This window comes from Pteronotus mesoamericanus, unplaced genomic scaffold (genome assembly GCF_021234165.1).
Source record: "Pteronotus mesoamericanus isolate MK-2021 breed Mesoamerican mustached bat unplaced genomic scaffold, CSHL_Meso_final contig_56, whole genome shotgun sequence".
Classification (NCBI taxonomy): Eukaryota; Metazoa; Chordata; class Mammalia; order Chiroptera; family Mormoopidae; genus Pteronotus; species Pteronotus mesoamericanus.
In genome coordinates, this window is record NW_026555201.1 from 20,332,939 (window position 1) to 20,352,898 (window position 19,960).

General features: G+C 40.8%; 1 protein-coding gene across 2 annotated transcripts in view; it reads right to left on the reverse strand.

The window, feature by feature from the left end:
- Positions 1-19,397, reverse strand: part of LIN7A (lin-7 homolog A, crumbs cell polarity complex component) — a 146,886-nt gene extending 127,489 nt beyond the window's left edge. For both annotated transcript variants that reach the window (XM_054580159.1, XM_054580160.1), the window contains exon 1: positions 19,266-19,397. In XM_054580159.1, coding sequence (XP_054436134.1) covers positions 19,266-19,308 — 43 coding nt within the window. In that variant the 5' untranslated portion in view covers positions 19,309-19,397. The remainder of the gene's footprint in view (positions 1-19,265) is intronic.
- Between the last annotated feature and the right edge of the window lie 563 nt (positions 19,398-19,960).

Here is a 19,960-nt window from a genome sequence, read left to right on the forward strand (position 1 = left end):
ACAATGATCAATTCCCAGACAACATCTTACCTCACTATTTGCATTTCACACAGATAACCCTTCCCACCTTCTTAAAAGGCTCATCTCCTTGGCTTCTGATCACCACTCTCCCTGTCTGGTGCTTCCTCCTCTTCTCTATCTTTAAATGTTAGAATTACCCAGAGCTGAGTCACCAAACATCATGTCTTCTCATCCTCCAAATGGCTTTAAATACCATCTATATGTTGATAAATTTCCCTATTTATATCGCCATCGTGGACTTTTCTCTTGAGTTCCAGAATTTTATCTAGAGCTTCCAACTCAAATTCTTCATGTGGGTGTCTAAGAGCTTTCTTCATGTGACCCAAATCTATGATCCTCCTAGACTAACCGTTCCCCTGTGCTCCTCCCTAATCTTCCCAATCTCAGTCAAGTGCAGCTTCATTTCAGATACTCAGGCCAGACACTTTGTTTCTCTCAGATCCTACATTCAATCTTTCATCAAATCCTGCTGGCTAAGTCTTCCAATTGTATCCAGAATTCGACCACTTAGCACTACTTTTCCTGCACTACCCAGATCCCAGTCACCTGCACATCTGATCTGGATTCTTTTCACTATTTTCTAGCCTCCCTGTCTACCCTTTTTACCCCTCTGTCCACACAGCAAAGGGAGTTTGCTCACACTAAATCCCTCTTGTGGCTTTAGTATCTTAGCATAAAAGCCAAAGTCCCTAAAATAGGAAGCCCCAGCCTCATCCAGTCTCGGGGCACAGTGGCCCACCTTGAGTGCTGGGTTCAGCTCCACGAAAATGTCCACACTGCCTTTCAAGACGCCCTGAGGTGGCCCGCTGCGGCTGCAGCCAAAACTTCTGGAGGCAGATTACCCACGAGTTTTGCGTGGTGACCTCACTGTTTGGAGCCCTCCTTACAGACCACCCCAGTGGTGCAGAAAAGAGCGAGGTGCTGACCTTCTGCGGAGCTGGCAAGGGATGGACCAGCTCCCAGCCCCAGACTGCACTCCTGGAAGCCGTCAGGCAGCCTGGTGCCACCTCACGGCTGGTTGTTGGTGGGGCTGCACCTCCGGGACCTGGGGTTCCTAGGACCACCCTGCCTAAGCCTGCAACCTGCCCCTTCCCCTTCCCTCTCCCCCTGGCCATCCCAATAGCTGAGGGAACTAAAATGAAAAAAATCACTTGTCAAAGAAAAAGCTTTCAAAAAGTCTCCCTTTGACTTCACCTTACTACCTAACAGTTTTCTTGTTCACTCCGCTCTAACCACTGGGCTCATTCCTGTTCCTGCAACACTTTCAGAGCATTATTGACTCTGGCATTTACACTTGCTGTTTCCTCTGACTGGGCCACTTTTCCCCAGTTATCCTCATGGCCAACCCCTCATTTCCATATAGTTTCTCTTTTAAAATATCTAACACGTGGTCCTCCGTGTAAAAGAGCCACCCCTTATTTCCTTGGCTCTCTCCTTCTGCAGTGCTCTATCCAGTTTTCTAACACTACTTACATGAAGTACCAGGTACTATTTACTTCTTGTCTGCCCTCCACCTCCACCCCACTAGAATATAAACTTCACGACATTTGTGATTATGTCTGTTGTGTGCACAATTGCATCCCAGGGCCTAGAACAGGTGTTGGACCATAGCAGGCACTCAATAAATATTTGTTTAGTGAATGAGTGAATTAATTTTAAAAAGGTCATTATAAGGAGCTAGAGAAGCACCAAACAAAGGGATCTAACCTAGGCTGAGGCAGCAAGGAAAGGTTTCTTGAGGAATTAGAGACTTGAATGCTAAGAAGACAAGAAGGAGTTTGCCAGGAAAAGGGAAGAAGAGGAAGTGAACACAAAGAGAACAGCACTGCCAAGGCCCTGAGTTTATCTATTCATTCAACAAATATTTATTGAACACCTACAATGGGCCAGGCTGTGTTCTAGGCATTTTGACATAAGGAGTAAAGAGGAAAGACCATATACAAATAAATACTGGGTAAATGGTCAGTTAACAAAAATACTATAAAAACAAACCTGGATTTATATGACCTTATTAACCAATGACATCCCCAATAAATTTAATAAAAATTTCATTCATTCATTCATACCTTTAAAAAAATCTCAAATAGAGAATGGAGAATGGAGAACAGAGAGGGAGTAGGGAAAGAAGGCTATGTAAATGTGGAAGGTAACATTTCCGAGGAGGTAAAGTTTGGGCACAGAACAAATGAAGTCCAGAATATGTCATTATTTGAGGAAAAAGCACCCCAGGCAAAGGAATAGCAGATTCAAGGACAGTATGTTTATAAATGGAAAGAACTGTAAAACATTGGCCATACAGAATGGTAAGAGGGAGGCTGAAGAAGAAAACTCCAGAATCCCACTCTAGAAAACCCAGCAGGCCAGCGATATTAAGAACGTTGGACCATAAGAAGCCACTGAAGAGTTTAATGTACTGAATGGAATAATCAAATTAATATCTCAAAAAAATCAAGGCCAAACATAAGCCACACTCCCAGTTACTGGATATTTTAATAGGTAACACACAACAGGTTCCTTTCGGCTCCAACAGTCATTTCTAGTGCAAGCCCACAGCATCAGATAAAGAGAAAATGGTGCTACTTAAGTGATTTTTTTTTTTCCTGTAAGTATTGGTCTTGTAAATAGAAGTTTGTCAAAATTTTAATATAATGTATTGTCCTCTTATATTTTAAAACCATTTTTATTTTTATGTTTATGTTTTATTAAATTTATTGGGGTGATAGTGGTTAATAATAGGATCATATAGGTTTCAAGTGTACATTTCTATAACACATGGTCTGTATAGTGCATTGTGTGCCCACCACCCAAAGTGAAATCATCTTCTGTCACCATATGTTTGGCCCCCTTTACCCTTTACTACCATCTCACCCTACCCCCTGCCTTCTGGTACCCACCATACTGTTGTCTGTCTCTATGAGTTTCAGTTTTATATTCCACATATGAGTGAAATCAAATGGTTCTTAGCTGTTTCTGACTGACTTATTTCACTCAGCGTAATATTCTCAAGGTCCCTCCATGATCCCACAAATGGCAGCATTTCATCTTTTCTTATGGCTGAGTAGTATTCCATTGTGTATATGTACCACATCTTCTTTATCCAGTCATCTCTCAAAGGACACCTTGGTTGTCCAAGTCCTGGCCACCATGAATAGTACTGTAATGAACACTGGGGTGAATATATTTTGGGGAATAAATGTTTTTGAGTTTTTTGGGTAGATACCCAGAAGACAGATTGCTTGCTGAGTCATAGGATAGCTATTCTTAATTAAATCCCAATGTTATTTTTTTAAAAAACAGAACAAAAATCATCAGTTTTGTATGGAACCACAAAAGACTCTGAAATAGCTAAAGCAATCCTGAGAAAAAAGAAGGAAACTGCAGGAATCACTTTACCTGACTTGAAATTATACTAGAGAGCTACAGTAATCAAAACAGCATAGTATTGGCAGAAAAACACACACAGAGACCAATGTAGCAGAATTGAGAGCCCAGAAGTATAAGCATATCTATATGGGCAAATAATTTTTGACAAAGGAGCCAAAAACACAAAGTGGAGAAAAGAAAGCCTCTTCAATAAATGCTGCTGGGAAAATTGGGAAGCCACATGGTAAAAGTATGAAACTGGATTACACTATGTCCCCATGTACAAAATTTAATTTAAAATGGATCAAAAACCTAACTATAAGATCTGAAACCGTAAATTACATAGAAGAAAATATAGTCACTAGACTTACAGACCTTGGCTGTACAAGATCTTCTTTTAGCATTCCTTTCTCTTATTTTTCCAGTATCTTTTAAAACTTTACCTATTTTTTTGTGTCATTCTCTGTTCTTATAGTTTCTAATCTCTTGAAATGTATTTTTAATAATTATAAATATGCTTATTTTATAGTCTCTTTTGGATTTCTTCTGTGTCAAGATTTAGTTTTTCAGACATACCCTCAGCTCTCTGAATTTCTCTCCCCCTGCCAGAAACACAGGGCTTATCGAGACTCTAGTTTGTTGTGAGCCCTCCAATGTTCTAGTTCTTTCTGTTTCTAATGTGTAATTAATTGTGAGCATACCTTTGTCAGGGACTGTATATTCTATGAGAAACCACTGTAGCTAGATGTTTCTGAAGGGTGCTGTCTTTTCCTTTCACTTCCTTTGTTTGTCCTGGCTTAGGATCCATTTTACGAAAGTTTCTTGAGAGAAATTTTCCTGAACCAACTCTGGCATATAGTCAGGCTCCAAGCTACACAATGCAGTTTGGGGTGTGGTGATAGTGTAGATCTCACTCCTTTTCCTGCACTGCCCCCGGCCGTGAGCGTATTTCTAAGTCTGGGACCATTTGACACCCTTTTTGTCTCCCTCCCTCCACTTCTACCAAGGTGTCAGCTCACTGCCACCACCATTCCGGTCTTTACTTCCTTTTTCATTTCTGGCACCTGGAGATTACACTTTTTCACTTGCAATTTAAGCTATAGATAGTTTTTAATTGTTAAATCTCACCTAGCACATCTTGATGTTTGTAATGACAGAGGTTCTGTGTTAGCTTAGCCTACCATACTACAGATTCACTCAAATTAGTCTCTGAATTGGAATTTAATTTGAAATATGAGCAACAACATAAGGACAGTTTGCCTGACCAAACAGTTGCTCAGATGTGCAAATAAGTAGCAAAAATTAGCCACGCTGCAGAAATGTTTTTAAAGTCTGTCTTCCCAAGTGGGAACAAAATTTCTTACTCAACTAGGCTAGTGTGAATTAGCTCACGCAGGATAAATTAATCTTGCAAAACAGTAATAGTAAGGCGTGTAGGAACCCATTAAAGCAGAGAGAGAGAAGCGAGCACGTGGCAGAGCACGTGGCAGAGCACGTGGCAGAACAGGTGGCAGAGGAGACACGAGGTGCCACACAAGCTGGTAAGAAGAATTCAGCTAAAATTTTAAACAAATTAATAAAAGGCCAAATGCTAGCATGAGAATACAGAACTGTTTGTAGTATTTACAGGATTTTTTTCCACAGACTTTCATTGCGAGCTCACGAGAAAGAATGGATCAGGGTGAAGACTAAGGTGAAGACTCATTACAAGTGGGAGAAAGTAAAAGAAAAAACCCCTCTATCCCAAGGGGAGGAAAGGAGGAGGCAGAAAACAGACCTACTTCCAGGATCCTATACCAATTCTATTAGAGGCCCCCTGCCACTGGGGAGGAAACTGTCCCACACAACACCCGCCACCCACGAGGGCAGAGTTTAGGCTAGTGCACCAAAGAGAGGCAGCATCACTGAGAAAGCCCCACCCTTGCGTCCCAAGCACAGGGCCTTCCTGAGACTGAGGCTGGGGCAGGACAACAGGGAGGCCCCATTTGTCCCCCACCACCAGGCAAGTAAGTACCGAATAACGAGCAACAATTGTCTACCCCTGGGGAGGCAGAGAGCAGAGAGAGAGCACTGTCTGGGACATAGGTACGCAAGGAAGACTGAAAGCTGAGCATAGGGCTCCTCAAATAGTTAAATTAAGGGTAAATAGAAAAGACATTTTCTCTTCTTATTTTTGAATGCTCTAAAAAAGCAGAGATCGGTAAGCATTTCCTGAAAGCGTCAGAGAGTGAACAGTTTAAGCTTTACAGAACAAATGATCTCTGCTGCCACTCAACTCCACTGCCGCAGCACAAAATAAGCCATAGACGATGCAGAAATGAAATGAGCGTAGCTGTGTTCCAATAAAACTTTACTTCTGGACATTGAAATTTGAATTTAATATCATTTTTATGTCTCACAAAATCGTCTTCTTTTCAGTTGTTCAACCACTTAAAAATGTGGAAAACATTTTTAGCTCAAGGCTAGATTTGGCCTGAGGGCTATAGCTCATGACCTCTGGCTAAAAGGAAAATTAGTATCAGTGAATTGTGGGTTTACAGAATGGGTACAACAGTAGTGCAAACAATGAGAAAAAGCAAGTGGAAGTTTACCGTTGGATATAAATAATATAATTTGAAAGAACACTATGATAAACATATATTCTCTCAACCTTCGGGCCACCACTACAAATGATTACAAAAAAGATAAAGCAAGATTATCAAAGTTCTACATCAAGATTAGACCAGTAAACTATTATGTGAATATAAAACAACCAGTTAGACCTATTTTGCACGATAATTTACAAAAAAGAATCTCATCTTAGAAAAAAATTCAGGAAAAAATTTTATGAAAAAAATGAAATATATTTTCTTTTAAAGCTCTGAAAATAATGGAGAGCAATCCAAGTGAAGAAGATTTGAAAACTTGTTCGTATATGTAAGACTAACACTTGTAAACCTGGGAGCGTCCTTTGGCAGGGAGAATGAAAGGAAGCAGGAAATTAGGCATACCTTGTATCTGTGTGCAACTAATCTCATTTATGGCTAATTTGTTCAACTACTTAAGATACAGGACTGCAATGGCCAAGAACATGTGATGATTGCTACAGCGAATACCACAGACTAAGTGGCTTGAAATACAGACATTGATTTTTCACAGTGCTAGAAGCTGGGAAGTCCGAGATTAAGGAGTCAGTAGATTGAGTTTCTGGGGAAAAGCCTTGTCCTGAATTGCAGACTTCTGCTTTCTGTGTCTTGATATGATGGACAGAGAGCTCATTCTGGTTTCTTCTTTGTCTAAGAATACCAGTCTCACCATAAGGACCCACCTTCATGACCTTATCCCAAAGGCCCCACTTCCAAATTCTATCACATTGGGACTTACGCTTCAACGTCCGGATTTTGGAGGGGGAAGGGTGGTGAGACACAAACATTCAGCCCATACGTACACCCTGTCTTAACACTTTGCTACTTCCAGTTATAGTTTGGATGCCAAACTGAAAGTACTTAGAAAATGTGTGACATCAGAGAAAGCATGGTCAGAGGATACCTCACTTATCCAGAGGCCTCTACCTCAGCTAACTGAACGAGGGCTGAGAAACTGCAGTGATGCAGAATTTCCTCTCAGCAATCAAAATAAATACCTTAGCATTTCTTTAGCAATATGTATTAAGTTTTATTGCCTTATTTGTTTTAATGTTCATTATTCCTTACAAAGTCCCATTTGCTAGAGAACATATGCTGCACCAAAGAAGGAAATGAATCCTGTATTTTTAGGTTAAACATTTTTCAATTAATAACTTTTGGCTTAAAGGAGTAAGCTTTAATTATCTGTAAGTTTTACTTAATTGGAACATCTCTCCTGCATTCATTGTTAAGCAAATAGGGAATTACTTGGTCTACTGAAATCTATCTGAAAACACCTCGAGGCATGTATTTTAATGAGGATGGTAAGCGGAGTGATTATGCCCTTCAGGACATTTAGTCCTAGTCTTGAAGTAAAAATAGAAGCCTCAGGCCCTGGCCAGGTAACTCAGTTGGTTGTAGCATCATCCCAATATGCCATAATTGCTGGTTTGATCCTTGGTCAGGACACATAAAAGAACCAATCAATGAATGCATCAGTAAGTGGCACAAACTTATGTTTCTTGCGCTCGCTCTCTTTCTCTCTCTCAAAAATCAATACATAAAAATTTTTAAAAAAATAGAAGTCACAAATTTCTCTTCATACCTGATATTCAGGTTCTGCTACATTCTCAAATCCCTCTCACTTATACTAATTGAAAGCAAATACTGTAGGGAAAGGGGATTTGGGGCACAATATATTATCACTTTTTCACTCCCTATGTGAACCTGTCAAAAGTTCCAGTCTGTGAAGTCCTGCCTATGCATTACAGATCATTGAAATACGAATGTCACAGTCATTACTGCTTGAGTTGTTGGCACAGCATGGGAAGAAGGTAAAAAAAAATACTGCTAGTAGTTTCTTACAATTCTATCTATGAGCATTTTGACTTTTAGTACTAAGAAATTAATAACTGCTATGAATAATAAGCACAACCATTTATTAAACACCTATTTTCTAATCATTCTACTAGACTTTTCAAATATATCACTTAACCTTTACTATACATTCCTTTATAAGCACCGTACAAAGTTCTTTCCCCTTTGTCCTTGGCAACACGCTGTCCCGGTGTGTCTACTACCTGTCTGCCTGTTCTCTGAAGCCTTTACAAGCACTTCTGTGTCTGTTTCCCTTTAAAAGCTCAGGTTCTTCAAGGCTTATTAAAGACCCTGTTACAAACCTATGCACTTGCTCTACACCGTGTACTATGGTGATTAAGCCCAAGGCCTCAAGAATTAACCAACCTCAACTCGAACTGCTTTATTTATCCTCTTTCTGCCTCAATTCCCACATCTTCAAAATACGAATGGCATCTGCTTCAAAGGTTTGTTGTGAGGACCAATTGAAATGAAACATGAAAAGTGCTAAGCACAATGGCTGGCATGCAGGATATGCTCATTATGTATGAGCTGTCACTAAAATACTCAAACTATGTTTATCATAAATTATCTGTTTAATACTTCTCTTCCCTAGGTTGCAAGCTGTACCCTTGGCCCTTGATTTGGGACCTTGCATATAGTAGATTCTCATTCACTTTTCCTTGACTGGCTAATTGAAGGAAGAATTAAAGGAATGTATCACCACACAAAGTGGGTGTCTTTATTCCCATAATAACAATGAAAGAAATGAAATTTGAAGAGATTTAGCAATATTCTAAGCTTCCATAGATAGCAAGTGGCAGAATTGCAATTCAAATCCGTGTTTGTCTATTGCACTTTCCTTTTATTGCACTGGGAAAAGTACACGCTCTGGGGAGAAGAACTGAGGATGATCACTCATTACCGAGAACTTACTATGGACCTGGCAGTGTTCCTAAGCACTTGCATATGTTTTCTCAGTTAATTTTTATAGCAACCTTAAGAGGTACAGGCTATTATTACATTCAGTTCTACAGTTGAAAACAAAAAGTACAAAGACGACTGTTAACAGGTAGTAAGGGGTACGCATAAGTAGGATTAGAACCCAGATGGGTGCATCCAAGAGCTCACATCCCTGCCTGGAGCATCTGTGTGGAGCATGCCTATTTCAGCATCTTGTGATGCTTTATAATTGAAGTAGACTAAAAAGAAGGCAAAAAGTCACTCTTGGTTATTTTTTCTCCAGTAACTATTTAGTACACTTTTAATATCTGCATATAAATGGAATAAAAACACAAACATTTACATAAATTCTAATCCCAGTCCTAAACAATTACTGAATCTTAAAATCTATCTGTAACAACTTTCCCAATTTGTCATTCAACTTTCGCCTGTTTCCAGTAATCCAGTAATAGAATATTCACTAATTCCTGGAAGGCACTCATTCTAATTTTGAAGAGAATAAATGTAGGGAATTTTTTTCTTAAGTAAAAATCTGTCATCGTGTATCTTCCGCTCACTTCCCTACTAGTTTTAACCCTACTTTGAAATAATTCAATATCTGAAGACAAAACACTAACATATTCAACATACATCTGAGCACTTCAATCTCAGGCACTGCAATAGGCAATGGGTACACAAAGATGACATAAACAGCTTATGGTGTTAGGGTGACAGCGGTGTAAAAGAAGAACCCCATCCTGTGTAGTAAGTGCTCTCCTGGAATTACAGAAAAAAAAAGTATTATTGGAACATCAAGAAAGAAGAGATTTGGGGAAAGAGAGGGTTGGCAAATGACGCATGTATACATACAGGAAGCTTTTTGTTTTGACCTGCAGGCATCTCCCAAAGCTTCCTGCCTCTAAGAATACTAAACAAGCTGGTTCCCTGCCTCTTAGTCTAGTCTGAAGGCAACACGCTTTATCTGTTCCTGTCCTCTGGCAGTAGGGTGGGAGTACATGACTCCTAAGACTCGAGGAAGAAATAATTTTCATTGTTGAGTGGTCACTCTGTAAAGCCCATTCTAAGTACTTTATGCAGTTCAACTGTATACAATTTAACTTGTTTAAAGCCAGCATTCTAGGAGGTCTGTCCTTTTTTTATCATTTGCTATTTTACAAACAAGAAAACAGATTTTTAAACCATCTAGTAACATTGGAAGTTGAAGAACTAGTAAAGGGAAAAGCTGTGATTCAAATCCAGGCAGGCTGGCTCAGGAATGCCTGTGTGCCATCGCTCCCCCTACCCCAGCCCCAGACTGGATCAGGAAGGCCTGACCCAGGTCCAGGGTCTGTGCGAGGTTTCCAAGGTGCTTGAGTGGAGTCATGCGGGGCAGTGTTCACTGGGCAGTACAGATAAAGAAAGTGAATAGGGCTGGCTCTCACCCCTGGTGAATGAAGACCACATTCATTTCCACTAAATTTTATCTCTTTTATTGCAACCTGCTGTTACCCACCCCCACCAAAAAAACAAAAAAAAAAACAAAAAAGCCAAAACTGGAGGCATTTGTTAAGCTCTGTCACCAAACAAAACTTAATAACCAAATTGCAGTTTCAGTTTCTCCCAGAACTGGAATTTTAAACCAATCAAGCTGGAATTTCCTGATCAACACTAGTGCGATAATCTGCCTGGTTAAATCTGCTTTGCCTTAATGGAAGCCATCCCTGCCTAAAATAATCCACTCTTTTAATTTAGTCACCCTCCCTCTTTCTGCCTATAAAAATGTTCCATTTTGTACATCTCTGAAATGTGCCTTTCTTGTTGCTACATGGGATGCTGCCAGGTTCATGAATCACTTAATAAAGCCAATTAGATCTTTAAATGTACCTGGCTGAATATTGTTTTTTAACACTGTCATTCAAGCTAGGTATAATTTTAGAATATTGATACGGTTGGTCAAATCATTTGCTATTCCTTCTAGTTCTAGGTCACCTGTAAAAATCTTCTATTGCTCTCATTACAATATATTTGGTAACAGTGTTGAATAAGACAGAGAACCAAACTGCCTTTGCATGGTGTTTCAACCACTTGAAACCCAAGAGTGCAAACATCCCCTTCACACACCTGCACAATTTCCACAAGGTCTCTGCGAGAGTTGTGATGTCATGAGTACAGTATGGCTATGGTACATACTTAAATTTTGACAAGACCTATTTTTAGGCTCTGTGGGATTACTACTTTCTTTTCTAAGTGCCAATATCCCACTCTTCTATTAATATTGATAAGGGGACTAAAGAGTTAAAAGATTTTAGCCTTAATTGATATGTGACTTAACTGGCTGATGCATGTGGAAAGCTGTTATTCCAGGCACTGGAATGCATGACCTATGTGAATCATCCAGGAGGTCTATAGCAATTCAACCTTTGTGCCTCAGGAGGTCCTTCCTGTTCCGGGGAGGAACCACCCCTGATGAAGATAATTGTTGATCAAAAGATAAAGAAGTACTAGGAAAATGTGCTGCAAGACCACAACTCTTATCCCACTAACCTTTTTTCCAAATCCCTTACCTTCACTTTCTTCTCCTCACAAAAAATGTCAACTTGAGATGTTAAGATGTGACAGGCAGCATGAACACTGACTTTTCTGTTTTCAATATGCCTTAGATCTTTCTGCCAGGTAGATTGGACTACTGTCCTAAAACAATTTTCTCCTTTTTGGAAGCCAAAGTATTTGTCTATCAGCAATTACTGCTCTTTTCCAATATTCCTCAAAAATCACTTTTGGCCCTTGCTGGTTTGGCTCAGTGGATTGAGCGCCAGCCTGTGAACCAAAGGGTTGCTGGTTCGATTCCCAGCCAGGGCACATGCCTGGGTTGCAGGCCAGGTCCCCAGCAGGGGGCACATGAGAGGCAAATATACACTGATGTTTCCCTCTTTCTCCTTCCATTTTCTAAAAATAAATAAATAAAACATTTTTTTTTAAAAAAGAACGTCACGAATATTTTTGAAAAAATCACTTTCAGCAGTCTCTCAGCCATACTCCCCAAAATTTATTTGCCATTTGATTATTTTTCCCCCTTTAACTTGGGGGTTTAAATCTTCCTGAGATCCTGTGATTGCCATTATTCTATCTTTGGAGGTGGGGAGGAAAGATAATTCTTTGATAGGAAAAAAATAACAGATTTCATACTGAAATATCTTAACTATTACCACACTGGGCAAGTAAACAAAAATAGCAGAACCAGTTGAACTTGAAATAGCTACATGGTTAATAGAGGGAAATTACCACCAGTCTAAATTATAAGTCCTAGTTTTCTGTCCAAGACAAATAACTAAGTAAAGCTGCAAAATAATTTTCAATTCAACATTATTTTTTCCAACTTTCACCATGTTTATTTTTACTAGGCAAGTCTTCAAATTCAACTAGCACATTACTTAGTAAAACTCAATCATAAAGCATTGATGTGATCAATATAACTTTTTAAAGGTTATGCTCACATTTGCAAACACAGTGATTTCAAGTTAAATCTTCAACTTGTTTATGAGGACACAGCTCTATCAGTCATGCACTTGTGTTTAAAAAAAAAATAAGGTGGGGGATGGGTGGCACAGAGAGCAAGGGGGGAAAACTGGAGCAACTATAATTTAAGAACAATAAAAAACTAAAATAAAATTTTAAAAAGAAATAAAGTAATAAATGGTTTCAGATATGGAAAAAAACAAGATGAGGCAGTGTAGCTTGTGTGTGTGTTGGGGGATGGAACAATCTGCAGGGGCCAGACCCACTTTTTTTTTTTTTTTTTTTTTTTTTTAACCTTTTCAGTCATATTCTGGCATTAACTTGCCTGGTTTAATTAACAACTTAAGATAGCACCTGCATTCAAGCAAGGGAAGCAGGGCTATAAATACCAGCACCAGCATCTCACCTCTTTTCTTGGCCCTGGAAAACTTCGCACTTTTAGGAGTCTACTACTACACGTGAAAAGAAGCAAAGTGATAACCAAAGACAGCCACTGCTGTTGAACTATTATAGGTTAAAAAGCTTTATTTATTTATTTATTTATTTGCATTAAGAATGACTCAGGAATCTGGGTCCAGCTCAATTAACTTCATTTATTCATTCATTCATTCAACCAATGAACAACTGTTAATTTTGCCAATTACATGCTAAATAATGTATTGGGCTCTACCTCTCTAATCTAATGTAAACTATTTCCTAATAGAAAGATGTCAAGACTTAAAAAAAGGGAAAAAAAAGAGCTCTGTAGGGTTTACACCTGTAATACAATCCCTAATACTCAGTGTACATCTTTTCACTTGATAATATTCACCAAATGGTCTTTTTTTCCTACTGCACAGCTAGGCCCTAGTTGTGATCCCCGAAAAAGCACTGCAAAAGCAAAAGCATTAAGTTCATAAATGACCAGATCACACTAAATCCATCTCAGGGCTTAGAAAGTTGACACAAATGAGAAGGTATTCAGGTATTCACCAGATTTATTTTTCTTTCTCTGGAAGCTCTATCATTAAATTTCTCAATTTCAAAACCGTGTACGAGACTCTCCGTATAAGTGTAAAATGCCTTTTGTTTTCTTAGGAATCAAAACTCTTTGGAAATTTTGGTCCTTCTCTTTCCAACTTTTCACAATCAAAGAAGAAAAAGGTAAATGTGACATAACTCTGACTCCTGGAAAATGTTCTGGAACTATATAGTGTAACAGGAAACACTCAAATATTAACTTGCAAAACCAAAAATAAAAGTTCAACATTCTCTTCTAATGTTTACTGACTCCTACAGAAAACATGAGAAAACAAGCAAGCACGCACTTCACGTTCGTCGACTGAAACATGCCTGACCCCTGACGCGAGAACGCTTTAGGGCGAGGGCCGTAAAATACAATCGTTCCCTTTCCCTCTCCCGCCCGTCACAGCCACCAAGGGATCCAGCTTTACACAGCATAAGAACTAGCTTAATTTTGACTTTCCTTCTTCCTTAAACTTTCCTCATTTTATATATAAATATAAAGAGGAGAAGAAGGAGGCCTTTTGGACTGTGAACAAAAGCAATTTTCAGGCAAATATAGATTTTATAAGAACTGGTGAATGCAGCTTATTAGAAAATCTATGGGCTGCCCAAGGCTTGAATTTGGAGATACATAAAGTAATGAGTTCTGCATGTCTTGAAAAGTGAAAAGGCAAGAGAGAAAAATTTTAATGTATCACAAATTCTATGAACAGTGTGGCACCATGGGATTCTCATTTGCATTCAATTTTTGCTCTCATGTTATTTTTTTTTCCATAAGGTTGAAATCTACAAAATAAAAGCTTTGGCTATAGATTAGGATTTTTAAAGGACAAAAGTTTTATTTTTTAAAAGGGAAACACGTCAAGAGTTACTTAGTATTTTAATTTAAGACATTTTAGAAGCCAAAATATCAAGATTTCCATTTACATTTATGCAAATTATCAAACTTGAATTCAATTCACAGAAAAGTTAGATGACTGTTGACACTAACAATTTATTTTATATGAGTACCAAATGGAGATTGTAAGCTACTGATCATTTCATAAGCAAAGTCTCAAATATTTAAGTTAACACAATATTCATTACTCCTAGAAATTATCTTAATTATCTAGTTTCTCCAAGAATTGGTTTGTACTCCTTTATAAGCCATTTTTCTAAAGTCATTCTGCTTAAAATTAAAAGGAAATGCTAGCAGAAGTAAAATTTTGAAGAATTCTAATCCATTTCTTTTTCTGACCTTGAGCTAGAAAGTGAAGGAGGGTTGGAACTACTGGACTTAAGAAAGTGCCTAAGTCCATGAAGTCTTTTACATAGTGAAGTATCCCCATATTTTTTGTTATGAAGGTAGCAAGTGTCACAGATTGTACCCTGCTTTGTTCCCTTGAGTTTAACTGAAGGTTGTTTCTGATTTTAGAGACTAAAATCTGGGCACACTAACCTCTGCGGGAGGGAAGAATCGCTGTTAACATTTTAAATTCTGGAAGACAAGATTGCACACTAATCTCCTTATCAGCATCTTCTCTTTGCCACAAGGGTAACTTTCAAGTGCTACTTTCTACATCACTGTCTAATATGAAATATTAGACTGAAAATGACTATATCTCATATTATTACCACTTGGATTCAATAAGTAAATTTAAGTATAGTGGTATGTAAATTACAGTGCTCACTATAGCTTTGAAAATCTAAGTATAATATATAATATTTTGGCTTAGGAAAGAGAGACAAAAAGCTGACCTGTAGATTTTCTTGGTTATGCTTAAAAACCAAATTTCTACCCCAGGATACATAGTTGGAGTATTATTGTTTCTTGGTAATTTTTTTCCAATCATTTTTTGGGTTATAGATGTATTAATGGGATAGTAGATGAGTTGTACATGGAACTGCTTTTATGTGTATTCCTCCCTCTATGCAGAACACTTTTTTCCCCAAGGATCTCATTGATACATCAGAACTGTTTAAATTTTGCTTTCTTAGTGAGCCTTCTTTGCTCCACACTATCTAAACAGGCCCCCCCCCCCAATACTTTCCATCCTCATCTCTTGTTTCTTATCTTGCCTGCATTTCATATTTTCAACTAATCTAAAATCCTTTGCATATGTTCCATCACCTTGCCCCTAGCTATCAGCTTCACATGTACCAGTTTCTATGACTCTCCCCTGTGCTCATGTCTTCCAGACAATCTCTCTGGGGGTCTCAGGACGTAGACGGAGGTGTTCTCCTGAGCAAATCTGCAAAGTTTGCTTCCTAAGTTTCTTCAGGTCTCTTCTCCAATGTCACCAAACCAGAAGGCCTTCTTTGGCTATCATATTTCAAACAGTAGCCCCCGCTACTTTCCTTGATGCAGCCTTATCTTTCTTACTAGCACTTATAGATGTATATGTATGTGTTTAGTGTGTGCCTCTCTCACTAGTGTGTAAACTCCGTTAGACTTAATGTATTTTTGCTCATTAGTACGGCCACACTGCTCAAAACAGTGCTTGCTATAGACTGTCACTCAATACTTATTTGTTGAACTCATTAATAAATTCCTAACTTATTATCTGTTTTCCCACTAGGCTCTTAAGGCCCATAAAAGCAGGACAATTGTTCTTGGTATTCCTATAGCATCTTGAATATAGTAGGTGATAAATAAATACTGAATGAATGGTTTGTATGTGTGCATGTTTGTGTGTTTAGATTGCTCTCCAGGTAGACTCTAATTACCACAAAGACTAGAGTTACGGCTGTCTAGCTCACCAACGTATGCCAATCCCACAGTAGGGTCTCACACATAGTAGGCACACAATAAATAAATGAAGAATCCCCAGGACTGAGACCAGAATGAATAGGAAACTGCTCTGCCCATAGCCACCCAGAAGCTTCCACAAGGTTAATCTGAGGTCTTAATGGCAGAAAGAAGAGAGTTTAGGAGATGCACAGAGCAGTAAAAACCTTAAGGTACCCTGTTAGTGCTTTCCAGGGACCAACCCGGTCCTGGCAGACGCGTGCTTCCCAGATAAGACCAAGAAGCTAACACAGACTTCTGAGAGTCTTCCTTTCAGGTAATCTTTTGAATTCTGGGAGGACTAAATCTTAATTTCAATCCATAGCTTTGATCTGTTTGCTTAAAACCTTTGCCATGAAAATTCCAGATAAATCAATTCATGCTGACAAAAGGCAACAAATAAGAAAAATCAGATTGTAGCAGAGAATCTCCCAATGCCTAGAATAGTAACCTTGAAAACATCTCATTGTCTCACCCCTTCTTTCATGTTTTTCATTTGAAAAATGAGGATGCTAAAAAAGGAACTTGCTCTCAAATTATGGATTAATATTCAGGTTTGCTGAGATGTCCATGGGAGGTTTTGTCAAACACCGTCTTTCCTCCCTCTCCTCTCTGTCCACCTGCTGCAATCCCCCAGGGTAATAATCCCAGCCTTGGCCAGCTATGGCTGCTGATGGCAATCGTAAAGCACGTAGGGAAAAAGAAAGGTTTAACAACTGCTGGTCTATGTTCTCCCTGCCATCCTTCCCAGGGCCAAAATGTTGTGACTCTATAAACTGTACCTCAGTTCACTACTAAATCTCTCTGGCACTGAAAATACAAAGATGAGAACACATACAGCTCCCTCAAGGAGCTGTATTCAACAAGGAGAGAGAGGCAACAGAGTGTGAGAAATGTTCTGATGGGGCCGAAATAGCCGATGACCTCCAAGCACATCAAAAGGCATCAACACAACCTGCCAGACTGGGGTGATCTGGAACTTCTTCCAGTAGGTGACCAGAAACTGAGGCCTAATTTTAATTAATCCAATTAAAGCTGCACAGTGTAAGAATCATCTAAGCCAAATTCCTCAAGCAGCACAGAGGAAACCTGATGCTCAAAGAGACTAACTGACGCATCCAAAGTATCAGAGTTACAACTAGGGGCTAATTTTTTTTTGTAGGTAATTTTTCAGAACTCTTTATTTCACCAGTTTAATGATGCAATTAATCAATAATTATATTTTTAAAAGGTAGAGAGAAAAATATTTTTCTATATTGACTTTATACACAGCAGTGCTGCCAATAACCCATCATCAGTAAATTACAGACTTTGCAGAGGAGCTGCTGGGGAGTTTATTTAGATGCAACCACTGTCTCTCCTAGCAAGTGTCTTGAATGATGACTGCATGAAACCAATCACACTGGGGAGGATAGGCACAGACTAGCTGCGAACAAGAACAAACTTTAAGAATAGGTTTTAGTCAGATTGTACTTCCTCTCCACAACTGAGGGAGGCATCTAAGGGTTAAGGTAAAACCAAAAAGTGAAATAGTTTCAGTAGCGCGTAGTAGTACATAAAATTGCTCAGGTATGCAATTTTCTTGGATTACTTTTTTATTTATTTGTTCCTAACATAGTTGTTTTACCTGAGATATTTAAACACTGATTTAGTAATGGGACAATATAAAAGTTCATCACATTAAAACAGAAATACTTAGGAAATCCATCATGTCTCGTAGCTTGCCATCTGGCTCTAAGTGGCAATGGATGTATCCTGCTTAGTGCAGATGATGATATTGGGTGCAATCATGGATTATACAATGCATTTCTGAGTTCTTTACTGTTATCAATTTACTAGTTTGCAAATCAACATTTCCCAACATAAAATCAATCTTTTTTTTTCAACTCTTATCTCCAACTAATGTTGCTACGAGCACCACAGAACATCTGCCTTACGCCAGGAGATTGCGTTGAAGTCGCCCACAATCTCCAAATTAAAAACCTCACTGGCTTTTTCACTGTACTCGCAGCAGGATGCTCTCTTGCCTTGCCCCACAGCCCAGTTTAATCCGCTACAAGGAATATTTTTAGAGACACATCAAACTAAATCATTTTCGCCTGTGCACATCGTTTCCAAATGGCCGCCCGGGGTCCTAAATCCGGCCGCTGCGGACGGGGACAAGCAGGTGTCCTCCGCTGCAGAGTCGTGGGACTGGAGCGCCTTCACAATTGGACGTCGGAAGCCAGAAAAGAAACCAGAACACACGGGGACAGATATAACCCCTCACAGGTGCAGAAGAGAGGCCCGGGTCGCAGAGGAGTTCTCCAGTCCCGAGCCTTGGGGAGGAAGCAAACACTGATTCCCCAGTAAGTCAGAGAGCAGGACGCACAGGGTCGTAGGTCAGAAGTACAATTTCAACCCAGCTTGCGCTGCGTCCCAGAGCGTTCCGCAGCCCGGGCACCGCAGTGGCACCGTGTGGAAGAGAACAAGGTTGGCCGGGGCAGGGGAAACTGTGGATTGCCACAGCCGGAGAGCTCCCGGCGGCGGGGACAAACACGACCCCCTCCGCCTTCGAAGCGCGAAGCCGGGAAGAACCGGACCCGGCTGCTCGCGCCCCGCGTTGCCCTTTTGGTCGAGGGTAGCTCCCCGCCGCCGCAGCCCAGGCTCCGTGCGCCCCAACGCCGCTACCCCGGGGTGCGCCTCGTCCGCCCCCGGGCGGCTGCCTGGGAACCCGCAGCTAGACCAACCATCGTACCCCGGCACCGGGACAAACTTCCTCCTTTCGGGGCCCCAGGCTGCGCTTTCCTGGTCTACGGCTGCAGGCGCCCCCGCCCGGCACGGCGAGCTTCCTCCCTGCCCCTCAGCAACCCCGGGCCCCGGGCGCTCGCCGCGCATCCTCCCCAACAAAGCCGGCGGCCCGGAGGCGACCCGGTGAGGGGCTAGGGGTGGCGGCTGAGGTTGCCAGACCCCGGCGAAGGCACCCCTTGACCCGGCGAGTGCAGCGTGGTGGGGCAGCAGGGACGTGGCGGGCAGAGAAAGGGGAAGAAAGTATCCTGCTCTCGGCGCGAATGCCCTGCCTTCTTCGCTCGTCCACGCTCTCGCTCTGCTCCCCCTGCCCGAGCGCGTCCGCCTGTCCTGGTGGCAGTTGGCAGGGACAGAAGGGGAGGTAGCGGGGACGCAACGGCCTGGCGGGCGAGCTGCTCCCTTACCTCTGTCCAGAGTGAGCGGCTGGACCACTGTCAATGTCGCCATGTCTGCCGTGGGAGCCGAAGTGACGCTCGGCTTCAGCAGCAGCAACCGCTTGTAGTGAGAAAAAGAGGAGGAGATTGGGGGCGGGGGTGGAGAGGGAAGACGGAAAGGAGGGGGAGGAGGTGGGAAGGTGGTAGTGGTGGAGGAGAAGAAAGCTTGGGTGGGTCGGCAGCCAGATGGAGACGCAACTGTTTTGCTGCGGGCAGACCTTCAGATGCGGCGGGAAGCTAAGCAGGTAGCGGAGAGCGACCGCAGCGCCGGCTCTGGGAAGGAAGGCTCTGCCCTGGAACTTCGCTGTTCCACCCCAAGGAGCGCTACATGGGTGTTGTAGCTGGTGTGTTGCTTGCTTTCAACTTTCCAGTCAAATAAAATGGTCAGAGTATACGTGCGTCTGGGGGGAAAGGAGAAGATTGAAAAGGGATATGGGGGAAGGAGGTACAGAGATGAATTTTTTTTCAGAGTAAGAGAAATTGTCAAGCCTGTAATCCCATCCCCTGGAGAGAAGATGCTTCTAGTTCACAAATGTTGGGATTTAATTATAGCTGCTGTTTATTTCTGTTAAAGTTTTGTGGGGGGCGGGAGGGTTTAGTTTTTTGGGTTTTGTTTTGTTTTTTATTTTTTTTATTTTTTGGAATGTTGACGTTTAGCAGTTTGC